The sequence below is a fragment of the Anomaloglossus baeobatrachus genome, chromosome 11 (assembly GCF_048569485.1).
Source record: "Anomaloglossus baeobatrachus isolate aAnoBae1 chromosome 11, aAnoBae1.hap1, whole genome shotgun sequence".
NCBI classification, from domain to species: domain Eukaryota; kingdom Metazoa; phylum Chordata; class Amphibia; order Anura; family Aromobatidae; genus Anomaloglossus; species Anomaloglossus baeobatrachus.
The window spans coordinates 151611597-151625187 of NC_134363.1; the positions used below are offsets into that span (position 1 = coordinate 151611597).

The 13591-nt window shown below is 41.9% G+C and overlaps 1 protein-coding gene across 1 annotated transcript; it reads right to left on the minus strand.

Moving 5' to 3' along the window:
- Positions 1-819: 819 nt before the first annotated feature.
- Positions 820-6466, minus strand: LOC142256281 (phospholipase A2 homolog otoconin-22-like). The gene is made up of 4 exons (XM_075327889.1): positions 6386-6466; positions 4199-4343; positions 3967-4076; positions 820-1920 (listed from the first exon to the last, which is right to left on the minus strand). The coding sequence occupies exons 1-4, from the start codon at positions 6423-6425 to the stop codon at positions 1772-1774; spliced, it is 444 nt and encodes a 147-aa protein (XP_075184004.1). The 5' UTR covers positions 6426-6466; the 3' UTR covers positions 820-1771.
- Between the last annotated feature and the right edge of the window lie 7125 nt (positions 6467-13591).

Consider the following 13591-nt stretch of genomic DNA (forward strand, 5'->3'; position numbering starts at 1 on the left):
CTGTGTGCATATTGGACCTGACAGGTTCCCTTTTAAGAAGGCTGGTGCCTGAAATCATTGACTTCTCCGGTTAACCTTGCTTATCTACAAGGAATAACATGAAGTCATCATTAATTAGCATCAAAAGAGCTTTACAGGCAATGATATTGCTGTCTTTCACCATTTTCAGGAGTATATATAGTATATATTTTCTAGAGGTGGACACCCAGATGAAGTAGATTGCGTCTGGGTGTCTGCCTCTAGTATAAGCGTGTACTCCAGAAAATAGTGCATGACAGAGCAAAGGTGACTTCATCTGCACCATTATAGTCAATGGCCCTGTCGGTGAATTCGTCTGAACCCTATTTTGCGGGGAGGGGGGGGGTTCGGACGGAAGCTTCGTCGGGACCACTGAATGAAAGTAAGAACGCAATATGAAAGGGGCCTGTTGAATGGCCACAGTGTGAACGTGCACGTAAACATTACACTTATACCAACATATGCTCAGGCTCATTTCTTTGGTGTCTGTTAGTTTGTGGGTTGAACTCGATGGACTTCTGTCTTCTTTCATCCTTACAACAATTAAATTGTAAATTATCTGCATGGCAGAGCCTTTAAGGGAATTTCTCACCACCACCTTCTTCGCACTCCTGTTTTGTGAAGGCCGGAGTACGAAGTACCCGAGACTATGGATACCTATGGACGATTCTCATAGCAACAACCTCCTTTCGAAACCCCAGTAATCCATCTATCATTGCATAGGACAGTAAATACGGACACCAAGAGATCGGAGGATGAAACGCACAAAATGGATACAGCGAGTTCCAATAAGATGATGAATTCTAGGTAGACATACAATCGAGTTTATTTTAGCATATAATCCAAAAACAGCTATTGCTTCCTAATACAACCACATACTGATATGAGCCGTATTATACAATCATATGTAAAATTATATAAGAACTTGGGTCCTACAGAAACTCAATATTTTTAGTTTTAGGCTGTATTTGCCTTTAGAATCTATAGCCTTCCCTTCAATGTATTTTGCAGGCTATGGTTACCTAGAAACCATTCTGGAAGGGTGACTACCATTTTATTACATCTAGTGACGTGCTACAAACTGGTCGCAGGAAGTTTTTTCTAGTCTATAATAATCTATGGGAGACAGAGGAACAATAATAACTAAGGGGGATAGATTGGTAAATTGGGCCTAGGAGGAAAACTGGGCCTGTTGTTAATAGCAACCAATCACGATGCAGCTTTCATTTTTACAGAGCAGTGTATGAAATGTAAGCTGATCGCTGATTGGTTGCTATGGGAAACAAGGCCATTTTCACTATGTTTTGATAAATTAGACCTTGATTATCATTAGTCTCCGCAGACTAGGGCTCATTTGTGAACATATTAGCTGTGTAAACCTGGTTTCGCACATCCGGATGGTGGATGCGGCGCACGCCAGTACAGTGTATACAGTTCAGTGGCAGTGCGACAAGCGCCGGTCACATGCTGTCATGTGACCCGGAAGTTACAGCGCTGCCACTGTACTGTATACATTGTACGGGAGTTTGCCGCATCCGCCAAACCGGCAAAAAGAAGGATGTGTGAAACCGGGCTAATACATATGGCTGTCACTTGGTTACCATCTTACGTCATAAGCCGAAGAAAGAAGCTTGGTGTAATGTTAGCATATCCTGAAAGAAATATCCTGTCCTGTATGTTTCCTCTACACACTGTATATCACTACTACCCCTAACTCTACTAAGAAATGTGGCTTTCATACATCACTGTTCTGTTAACAGAAAGGCCGGGGGCCCCTACAGGCCCCAAATGAGGAGAAATTGCGGAAAAACATGTTGTAACTTTCCAGCTCCTTCCGGAAACAGTTTGCAGCCTTTTCATCGCACTCGCAGACCATTTTCTCACACCGATCACGAGCTTTCACTGGGGATACAAACATTTTGTATTACTTGTTGTATAATTTTACAAAATTGGTAAGAGTTATGTGATGCATTATTCTCAGTGGTGCAGAAGAACTGACTAACATATGTCATACAATCGGCGGACAGAGACAGAAAACGGCCCCTGTGCAAGAACAGTATATGGGCCCTTTGTAGCCAAATAGGTCAGGAAAATGCACAATTCCATCTGTTTTAAAGGTAGAAATGGGCCCTGGCGCGGCAGCACAGGTTGCACCAATGATATGTCTGCCCGTGCGTCATACTCATATAATGTGAATATACTCTGAAGTTAGTTCTTAATGACATTGACTGTATGTTTGGGATCATTGTCCTTCTGTAGAATAAGAGACAATCAGACGCCCCCATGATGGTATTGCATGATGGATATATTTCTCAACATTGAGGACATCAAGAAATTAGCAACATTGAGAACCATAGGCACAGTGGTCAAGGAAACTTCGATTTTCCTTCAAAATCGGAAGATATTCAGAAGTTCCATCAATACAGAACTTGCAGCAAATAGTAAGATCCAGCTACTCCCATCTACTGTTCAGAGAGGTCTGGCCAGAAGTGGTCTTTATAGAAGAGGTATGACCAACAACCATACCTTTTGAAAAGAAGCCCAAGTGACTCAACATTTCAGGAAAACATAGAAATTGGGGTGCAGATGAATGACAGCATGCGCTCTGTACTGAGGAGTCAAAATGTGAAATATGTGGCTACAACAGAAGGCAACTTGTTTGTAAAGGGCTGGAGAGCGATACAATAATGAGTGTCTGCAGGCGGCAGTGAAGCTCGGTAGAGGGTCCTGCAAATTTGTGGCTGCATTTCAGCAAATGGAGGTGGAGGTGGGGGTTTGGTCAGGATTAATGGTGTCCTCGATGGCAGATATTTCTCCATCATGCAGTACCCAGTACCATTGACTCCAAATTTATTCTCCAGCAGGACAACCGCCCCACACATATGCCCCACACATACACCCATGTCGTTAAGAACTGTCTGTAGCATAAAGAAGAACAAAGAGTCCTGGGAGTGATGATCCAGCCCCACAGAGCCCTGGTAGTGATTATCCGGCCCCCACAGAGCCCTGGTAGTGATTATCCGGCCCCCACAGTGCCCTGGTAGTGATGATACGGCCCCCACAGAGCCCTGGTAGTGATGATCCGACCCCCAGAGAGCTCTGGGAGTGATAATCCGGCCCCCACAAAGCCCTGAAAGTGATGATCCGGCCCCACAGAGCCCTGGTAGTGATGAACCGGCCCCCACAGAGCCCTGGGAGTGATGATCCGACCCCCACAGAGCCTTGGGAGTGATGATCCGGCCCCCACAGAGCCCTGGGAGTGATGATCCGGCCCCCACAGGGCCCTAGAAGGGATGATCCGTCCCCCACAGAGCCCTGTAAGTGATGATCTGGCCCCACACAGAGCCCTGATCTCACATCGTCCAGTCTGTCTCTGATTACATAAAAAAAACCAGAAGGAAATAAACAAGTGACATTCACAGAATATCTGTGGTCAGTTCTACAAGATATTTGGAAGAACCTCTCTGCTGATTTTCTTCAAAAACTAAGTGTTACCTAGAAGAATTGCTGCTTTCAGACATAAGGTGGTCAACAAATGTTGATTTTGTTTTTTTGATATCTCTTTTGTTCATTTAATTTGCATTTTATATATTAATAAAAATAATAAATCTATTATTAAAAAATTCTTAGTTTGCTGCATTTTTTCACACCTGCCTAAAACTTTTGCACATAACCTTTAAATTGTACAAGATATTTTTCAATCTTAGGCAACACCAACTCCATTTTTCTATGGAGGGATTGAGAAAAGTGGTTTTGAGACTTCCGTGATACTGCTTATCTCAGGGAAACCAAGATGGGACAAGTGGGAATTCAGCCTCTTCGATCTATGTCTTTCCCATTCATAAACATCTGGAGACCTTTAGGACCATATATCCCATATGTGCAATCGGAATAAAATACAAACTATAGATAATTTTAAGTATTTTTTAAAAATCCAATGATACTTACTACATTTCACTTTCTGCTCCTCTTCTACATAGAATCGATAGTTTTGTGTTATTGGATTACAGCCACTTAGTTCAGCCTCATTGTAGCAACAAGCTTTTTCATGGCAGCACCTGAAATAGCAAAAAGTCAAGACATCAAAACTGACCTACACCATAATAAAAAATAAAACTCAAGGACGTAAAGCTATGATGTTCCTCTGTTATTCATCACTTAAAATACAGAGCTCTATTACCAGTCAATGGCATCCACAGGCCTTCCTAGGATGTTTTCCCCACAATGGCAGCCATAGTCCGAGAAGTTGGCCAGACCATAAATGATGGTAGTCACTTTAATCATTTCATCAAACTGAGCTGGGGTGCTGGTGACCAGAGCAATGACTGGAATAACAAAAGAGGTGTCAAGATTTGCTTGTGCGACCAATATTTAGAGAATACTTAATCAATCTATTTCCATATTTCTTATTAAGACAGCATGCAATGTATAAGATAAGATGCTAGCTACCGTTTCCCTGAAAATAAGACAGGGTCTTATATTATTTCTGGCTCCAAAAAATGCGCTAGGGCTTATTTTCGGGGGATGTCTTATATTTTGTATTGGGGTCAGTGATTGCGTTGTCCTTTAATAAAAAATAAATACTTCTTCCCCCACTCATAATATGTACGTGTATGTTGCAGTATGCTGCTGGGCGGGGAGGGGGGTGAATATTCATTATTGCATTAACACAAGTTCCAATCACTGATGCCGGCAGGGGGGTGAGGGGAAAGGGGGGAATATTCATAATTTCATTATCACAAGTTCCAATTGCTGATGCCGGCAGAGGGGTTGGCAGGAAAGGGGGGAGAATATTCATTTTTTCATTAACACAAGTTCCAATCCCTGATGCCAGCAGAGGGGTGGGCAAGTAAGGGGGTGAATATTCATTATTTCATTAACACAAGTTCCAATCCTTGATGCTGGCAGAGGGGTGGATGGGGAAGGGGGGTGAATATTCATTATTGCATTAACACAGGTTTCAATCACTGACGCCGGCATAGGGGTGGGCAGGTAAGGGGGTGAATATTCATTATTTCATTAACACAAGCTCCAATCCCTGATGCCGGCAGAGGGTTGGGTGGGGAAGGGGTGAATATTCATTATTTCATTAACACAAGTTCCAATCCCTTATACCTGCAGAGGGGTGAGCGGGGAAGGGAGAGGTGAATATTCATTATTTAATTGACACAAGTTCCAATCCCTGATGCCAGCAGAGGGCTATCGGGAAAGGGGGTGAATATTCATAATTTCATTATCACAAGTTCTAATTGCGGATGCCGACAGAGAGGTGGGCGGGGAAGGGGGTGAATAGTCATTATTTCATTAACACAAGTTCCAATCCTTGATGCTGGAAGAGGGGTGGATGGGGAAGGGGGGTGAATATTCATTATTGCATTAACACAGGTTTCAATCACTGACGCCGGCATAGGGGTGGGCAGGTAAGGGGGTGAATATTCATTATTTCATTAACACAAGCTCCAATCCCTGATGCCGGCAGAGGGTTGGGTGGGGAAGGGGTGAATATTCATTATTTCATTAACACAAGTTCCAATCCCTTATACCTGCAGAGGGGTGAGCGGGGAAGGGAGAGGTGAATATTCATTATTTAATTGACACAAGTTCCAATCCCTGATGCCAGCAGAGGGCTATCGGGAAAGGGGGTGAATATTCATAATTTCATTATCACAAGTTCTAATTGCGGATGCCGACAGAGAGGTGGGCGGGGAAGGGGGTGAATAGTCATTATTTCATTAACACAAGTTCCAATCGCTTACTCCGGCAGATTGGTGGGCAGGTTTATGGGTGGTAATAGGGGTGAATATTCATTCCACTTACTAGCCGGACTGTAACTTTAAACTTTCGGGGTTTACTTCAACGTAAACCAATAAAAGTTACATATCCTGAAAGGCCTGCCCAGGCTCTATTTCAGGATATCAATAGTATGATAATCCACCACTAGGGCTTATTTTTGGAGTAGAGCTTATATTTTAAGCATACTCCAAAAAGGTTAAAAAATCCTGCTAGGGCTTATATTTGGGCAAAACACGTTAGTAGTTAGTGCATTTGCCACTGGACAATGCATGAAAGCTAAGTGCATACTATCTTATTACTGATTTCAATGTAAGCAGTATGCAGCAAGCTCCTAAGCTCCCTCTAGTGGTGGCAGCAGCAAATCTAGTTTGTACAACTTTTGCAGAGGATTTGGAGCTCTGTATCATTACAGATCAAATATATTAAGACCTCTTTATCCCAGAATCTTGAGACTTTAGTTTAAAATAAAGAACAAAATACTTTCTTGTTTCCATAAATCCAAATTTAACACCCATATGATGAAACCTAACATAAAATGAATCCTGTGAATAAAATGGTTATTAGGAATACTCACTGCTTATCACCGCGAGTCCTATTGCGAGACACTTGGCCATGTTGTGTTCTCTGTGTCTGGAGCTGGGACTGTAGAGGTCCAGCGTCTCCAGCCTTTATATATTGTCACTCTGTGGGCATCAATTTTCAATCATTATATTACACCCTGTGATAATAATGAAAATTAGGGGGTGAAGAGTCCTTATAAATACAGTATTTACCAGTATTGCACTGGATGCATCATAGACATTATCCGTGAACCTGCGTAGTGGCCCCATAATAACAAGGCTTCATCTAAGGAAATGTAACCTTGTATTTTGCAGTTTATTAGATTCTCGCAATAAGAATTAAGGAACGCAGGATGTTTCATGGACATTAGTTATGTTTTTCGTTTTCTCCATTATGCTGCATTTACTACATTCATATTTATTATTATCCCATAGTTGTACATAAAATGTGCCTTATACAGTGATGTCCGAAAGTTTGCGAATTTCTATATTTCTGTATCAATACGTTGAGTTCTTTTGTGACATTGTAGACTATTATACCCTTCGTTCTTGGAGTGATCTTTGTTTGTAGATCACTCCTCAGGAGGTTAATACCGATTTTGATTTTCCTCCATTTGTACACTATCTGGCTGTCTGTGGATTGGTGGAGCCCAAACTCTTTACAGATAGTTTTGTAACCTTTTCCAGATTAATGAGCATCACAAACTCTTCTTCTGAGGTTCTAAGAAATCTTTGTTCGTGCCATGTCCCACTTCGACAAATATGTTATGAAGATCATACATTGATAGATTCCTTTTCAATAAAACAGGTCGCTCACTCACACCTGATTGTTATCCCATTGATTGAAAACACTTGACTGTACATCATATTCAAATTATCTGCTAATCCTAAAGGTTCACATAGTTTTTCTATTCATAGACATGTGATATTGGATCACTTTCCTGTCACGTCTGCACTGCAGTCGACTTCTGCTTCAATCACCAGACGACGACGCGTCACCACTGTGGGCGGCGCTGGGGATGAGGGAGCAGTCAGTGTCTCTGCTGGGCACAGGATCCGCTCATCTATTAGGCTGGGTTTCACTAGGACCTGCAGTACCACTGGTTGACTGTGGTGGTGTGTGCGTTCCAGCTGGAGTTATTACCTATCAGCTGGGGCCAATGGGAAGGCACCACACCCCTCTTATGCTTTCTCCCTTATGCTGGCAGGTGCCAGATATAGTCCTGTAATTCCCTGTTAGACTCTGGTTCCTAGCTGTTTGTTTGTATTCCCATATATTGACCTTAGCTTGTTTGCCCGACCACTCTTCTGCCTGCCGTTCCTGTACTTCGCTGCTAGCTCCGGTTTTGACCCTTAGCTTGTTTGCCCGACCACTCTTCTGCCTGCCGTTTCTGTACTTTGCTGCTAGTTCCAGTTTTGACCCTTAGCTTGTTTGCCCGACCACTCTTCTGCCTGCCGTTTCTGTACTTTGCTGCTAGTTCCAGTTTTGACCCTTAGCCTGATATCTGACCACTCTCCTGCCTGATGATTTTTGTCCCTGTTCTACCTTCTGGATTTGACCCTGCCTGGTTACTGCTCTTCTCAGGACCGTAGTCTTCCGCGGGCAGCGATCATCTGGGCCCTGTCATAATTCCAAATCCCTGTATAGGGGTTAAAGGATTGCGGGGTCCGGGTTCCTGCTTTGTGGGCGGTTGCCTCTATTCACCTGTTTCACCGATCCTGAGTCCGTGGCTCCAGGCAGGTGTCACATTTCCTCAATTAAAAAAATACCAAAGTATAAAATTTGTGACTTATTTATTTTGTTTATTTAGTTTAGGACTTGTATGAAAATCTGATTTAGTTTTAGGTCAAATTTATACATAAAATGGAAAATTCTAAAGAGTTTAACCCCTACATGACCGTTGACGTACCCATACGTCATAGTATAGAGGAGGTTCCTAAACTATGACATATGGGTAGGTTATGGATATTATGTGGGGCACAGGAGCTGTATCCGCATAATCGCCGCTAGGAGGATGGCTTAAGCGATAGCCAAACTCCATCTGTCACAGCCAAGGATAGTACCCCTGACTGTTTAACACCCCTAAATGCTGCAATCAATAGTTATGACAGAATTTAGGAGGCTGAGAGAGGGAGTACGCTTCCTCTCTCACCCGATTGGGACCCCCGCTACGTGATCACGGGGTCCCGATCTTTGCCATGGGAAACCACTGTCAAATAATGATCTCCAGGTTTGATGGCTATGGTGGCCTGTGAGACCATACCTGCAGCATGGTCTAAGAGGCGTTCTATCAGTATCACACTCACAGGTGCAAGTGCATGGCAATGCATTATATCAGTGATCAGACTAATAGACGTTAATGTCCCAAAGAGGGACTAAGTAAAAAAAAAAGTAAAAAAAAGTTTAAAAAATTGTAAAAATATTTTTAAAAAACCTGAAAATATAGCAAAACAAAAAAATTAAAAAAAATTAAAAATACATATACAGTGGAACCTTGGATTAAGACTAACTTTGAGAGCGTTTTGCAAGACAAGCAAAGCTTTCTAAAAATTTGTAACTTGGTTTAAGAGCAATGCTTTACAATAAGAGCAAATACTCACCATGCACTTCTGGTTCTGTCCTTTCACCACGCTCTGACCCGCTCTGGAGGTAACTTACTGTACATATGTACTGTATACAGTATACCATTGTACAGTACAGTATATACTATATAGTATATCTATCAATTTGCATTTGTGGATACAGTACTGTACTTTCTTATTGATAACCAGTGCAGCACATTACTTATACTGTACCTCTCGCACACTAATTGTATTGTAAGCTAATGTGCAGTTTAATTTTTTATGTTTTATGTCTTTTCCTGTACAGTATTTTGTATTAGTGCACTGTAATAATTTTATATGAATACAGTATATTATTTTGTATTACTGTAATAAGTTTGTATAAATACAGTAAATATATTTGGGTTGTGGAACGAATTGTCTACGTTTCAATTATTTCCTATGGGAAAATCTGCTTTGATATAAGAGTAACTTGGTTTAAGAGCGCAGTCCCGGAACAAATTATGCTCGTACTCCAAGGTTCCAATGTATTTGGTATTGCCACTTCTGGAAAAACTATGAAACTGTCACACTAATTAACCCTTTCAGTAACACCATAGAAAGAAAAAGAAAAGTGGCATAACACTATGCTTTATACTGCCCCCCCCCAAACAATGTAAATAAAAATGGTAACGCTGAAACTCAGCTTGTGCCGTAAAAAATAAACCGCCATACAACTTCATATAGAGCAATGCAAAAACAACTTTTTTTTCTATAAAAAGCAGCAAAACATAAAAAATCATATAAATGTGATATCGCTGTAATCATTCTAACCTAGAGAATAAACCTGTCTCATAGCTTTTACCCCATGATGAGTGGTGTAAAAAATAAACCCCAATAATAAATTCCTGAATTGCTGTGTCGTGTTCATTTTGCCTCCCAGAACTCGGAATAAAAAATTATCCAAAAATGTTTTGTGCACGAAAAGGGTACGATTACAAACATCAACTGATCCCGAAAAAAATAGCTCTGAGATGATTCTGTTGTCAGACATCTAGAAAAATTATAGCTTTCAACATATGGTGATGTAAAAACTTTTTTTGTAAAAAAGCAAAAAATAAAACTAAAAAAAAAAGCATTTTAGAGTGTGATTGTAGCCAAACATAAAAACTATATGAATATAGTATCGCTGAAATCGCATCGGTGAAAAGCGTGAAAAAATAAATAAAAACAATTTTTGACTTGCTGTTGATTTAGTCATTCTTCCTCCTAGAGATCGCAGTAAGGCTGATCTCATATTTATCCTGCGCTCTACGCTGAGCATTTACACTGAGGTTTACATATAAATCTCTAAAATATGTGATTCAGACAGAACCTCCAATGGAAAATTCACTATAATGAGGTTTAGGGAGTAATTTTGACTGTGTCTGTCCTATGATTCAGTAGTGTCCATCTTTTTAAGCATTCTTAAAAGCACAGTCCTCCAGTTTCTGCACTTTTGAAAAGGACAATCCTGAATAGAGCCTAGACCAAGTCCAGAGTAAAGGGGGCTTTACACACTACGACATCGCTAATGCTATGTTGTTGGGGTCACGGAATTTGTGACGCACATCCGGCCGCATTAGCGATGCCGTTGCGTGTGACAGCTATGAGCGATTTTGCATCGTTGCAAAAACGTGCAAAATCGCTCATCGGTGACATGGGGGTCCATTCTCAAATATCGTTACTGCAGCAGTAACGAAGTTGTTCCTCATTCCTGCGGCAGCACACATCGCTCCGTGTGACACCGCAGGAGCGAGGAACCTCTCCTTACCTGCCTCCCGGCCGCTATGCGGAAGGAAGGAGGTGGGTGGGATGTTACGTCCCGCTCATCTCCGCCCCTCCGCTGCTATTGGACGGCAGTTCAGTGACACTGCTGTGACGCCGAACGAACCGCCCCCCTTAGAAAGGAGGCGGTTCGCCGGTCACAGCGACGTCACTAGGCAGGTAAGTATGTGTGACGGCTCTGGGCGATGTTGTGCGCCACGGGCAGCGATTTGCCCGTGTCGCACAACAGATGGGGGCGGGTACCGACACTAGCGACATCAGTACCGATATCGCAGTGTGTAAAGTGGCCTTTACACTGCTGTCTCGTTATTGTGAATGGATCTATCGGGGGTGTCATCTGAATCATAACATTGGTATATTTAGATGGAAACTATGATGTAAGTGCAACGTAGAGCAAAGGATGCATGTGATCCAAAATTATATGTAAAATGTTTACAATAAAAGCTTCAACTTAATCCTTAAAGGGAACCTGTCACCAGATTTGGGGCCTATAAGCTGCGGCCACCACCAGTGAACTCTTATATACAAAAATTCAGGAATCCGGCACGGCATTTTCATAAAAAAAACGAATTTTATTGATCCATTAAAATCCAATAAAACGGACAATACGCGTTTTGGGGACACCCTTGTTCACAATCCCTTATATACAGTATTGTAACATATTGTATATAAGAGCCCAGGCCGCTGTGTAAAATGTAAAAATCACTTTATAATACTCACCTAAAGGGCGATGCAGTGCAGACTGGTTGGACGAGTGTCTCCGTTCTCTGGTACCGGCGCCTCCTCTTTCGGCCATCTTTGTCCTCCTTTTTCTGAAGCCGCGGTGCATGACGTGTCCTACATCATCCACACTAGCCGGCATTGAGGTCCTGTGCAGACGCACTTTGATCTGCCCTGAGCATGGCTTCCTTCCTGTATGTGCCGATGATAGCTTCAGGTTTAGCTCCAGTGATTCCCGGTCTTGGTGATTGTCCTGTCTAAGGCGATCCGTGTTTCGCTTCTGAGTGGTGTAAACATTCCCCTGTTTTGCGTTATTTTCCCCCGATTTTCATTGTTCACCAGTACACATACTGTCTCTCTTTTGTGTTTTGAGTGCATTATGTACGAGTTTCCGTTCTCCCTTGTCCATGTTGTTTTGTCTTTGTGTTTTCCAGCACGCCCTGAGGGTGTAGGAGAAGAGAAGTAAGATCAGGGCTCAGACAAGAGTCAGGGTCATGGTGGGGGCTCGGATCTGATTATCATCAAACCTACCCCCGAGATAAGGGCCAGCTCGGGGACTCTAGTCTGAGGGCCAGTGTCTCGTAATTACATACCCCATTGCATCCCATGACACAGGTTCTCCAAATATAAAGTAAATGGGAACCATCAAGGAATAAATGAAGATATCAGAAAGGTAGGAAGCAACTGAGAAAATAAAGAACATAGAAAAAGAAAAGAATTTTACTCCAAAGTGGAAAAGAATTGGAAAAATTGAGTTTTCCTACAGGATTCTGCACACAGGATATCCAGGTATTGTGGAAATTCCTACCAGTAACATATTTAGTAAAAATTTGTCATATGTGACATATAGCATGGATGTAAAGTCCTCCATGAGCTTGACTTTACCGGCTGCACCTACATAGGTCAAAGCAGACAATGCGCTTCTGTTATGTAGCTGGTGCCTTTCATTTATCACTGCGCTGGTGATTGCTACGTTATAAGTGATATGTATTTGTTTCCATCCTGTCTAGTTACATTCAGCTTCCCCTCCCGGGAACAATAAGTTATTTGTACCATGCTTTATAGCACAGTCACCACTTGGTCACAGAGGCTGTAATAGTGGTCAGGAAAGTAATGGCGAACAGAAATGTATAATTAAAGGGAATATTAGGGGTGGTCTAATCTGTGCAGAGATTATATGCCTTATAGTTTATCTGGTTTTATCAAATTTATATGTATTTTAATAAGGCAATGGGTCCATTGGGAAGAAGCCAGTATGCTCCTTGATGAGTTCTGTATATAAAGATATACATTTACAGTGGAGCTAATGCTTTGTGTTTTGATGGTTTAGTAAAATGTAGTTTACATACAGTTATGGCTGAAAGTGTTGGCATCCTTGAAATTATTCCAGAAAATAAAGTGTTTCACCCAGAAATTTATTGCAATCACACGTTTGTTGACTTTGTGTGTATTGAAACACACAAAAAGAACTGAGAAAAAAGGCAAATTGGACATAATTTCACACAAAACCCCAATAATTGTCTGGACAAAATTGCTGCCACCTTTCCAAAATTGTAGGTAAAGGACTTTGCTTCAAGCATGTGATGATCGCGCAAACTCATCTGTGAAAAGTAACAGGTGTGGGCAATATGAAAATCACACCTGAAACCAGATAAAAAGGGGAGAAGTTGACACAATCTTTGCATTGTGTGTCTGTGTGTGCCAAACGAACAGAAAAAGGAGAAGAGAACTGTCGGAGCACTTGAGAACCAAAATTGTTGAACAATATGAACACTCTGAAGGTTACAAGTTCATCTCCAGAGGTCTTGATTTTCCTTTGTTTATGGCACACAACATATTCAAGAAGTTTACAACCCATGGCACTGTAGCTAACCTCTCTGGACGTGGACAGCAGAGAAAAATTGATGAAAGGTTGTAAGGCAGGATAGTCAGGATGGTGGATAAGAATCCCCAATCAAGTTCCAAAGAAATTCAAGCTGCCCTGCCAGCTCAGGGGGCATCAGTGTCAGCCCGAACTATCCGTCTACATTTGAATGAATAGAGCGGTATGACAGGAGACTATGAAGGACCCCACTGTTGACACAGAGACACAAAAAAGCCAAAATGTACATGAGTAACCAAAATCCTTCTGG

Bases quoted from the DNA above. Each gene is read 5' to 3' on its own strand.
- LOC142256281 (XM_075327889.1), bottom strand. From the start codon at position 6,425: ATGGCCAAGTGTCTCGCAATAGGACTCGCGGTGATAAGCA. The intron at 4,344-6,385 runs GTGAGTATTCCT...TTGTTATTCCAG, and splicing joins AGGACTCGCGGTGATAAGCA to TCATTGCTCTGGTCACCAGC. The intron at 1,921-3,966 runs GTAAGTATCATT...TTGTATCCCCAG, and splicing joins GGAGCAGAAAGTGAAATGTA to TGAAAGCTCGTGATCGGTGT.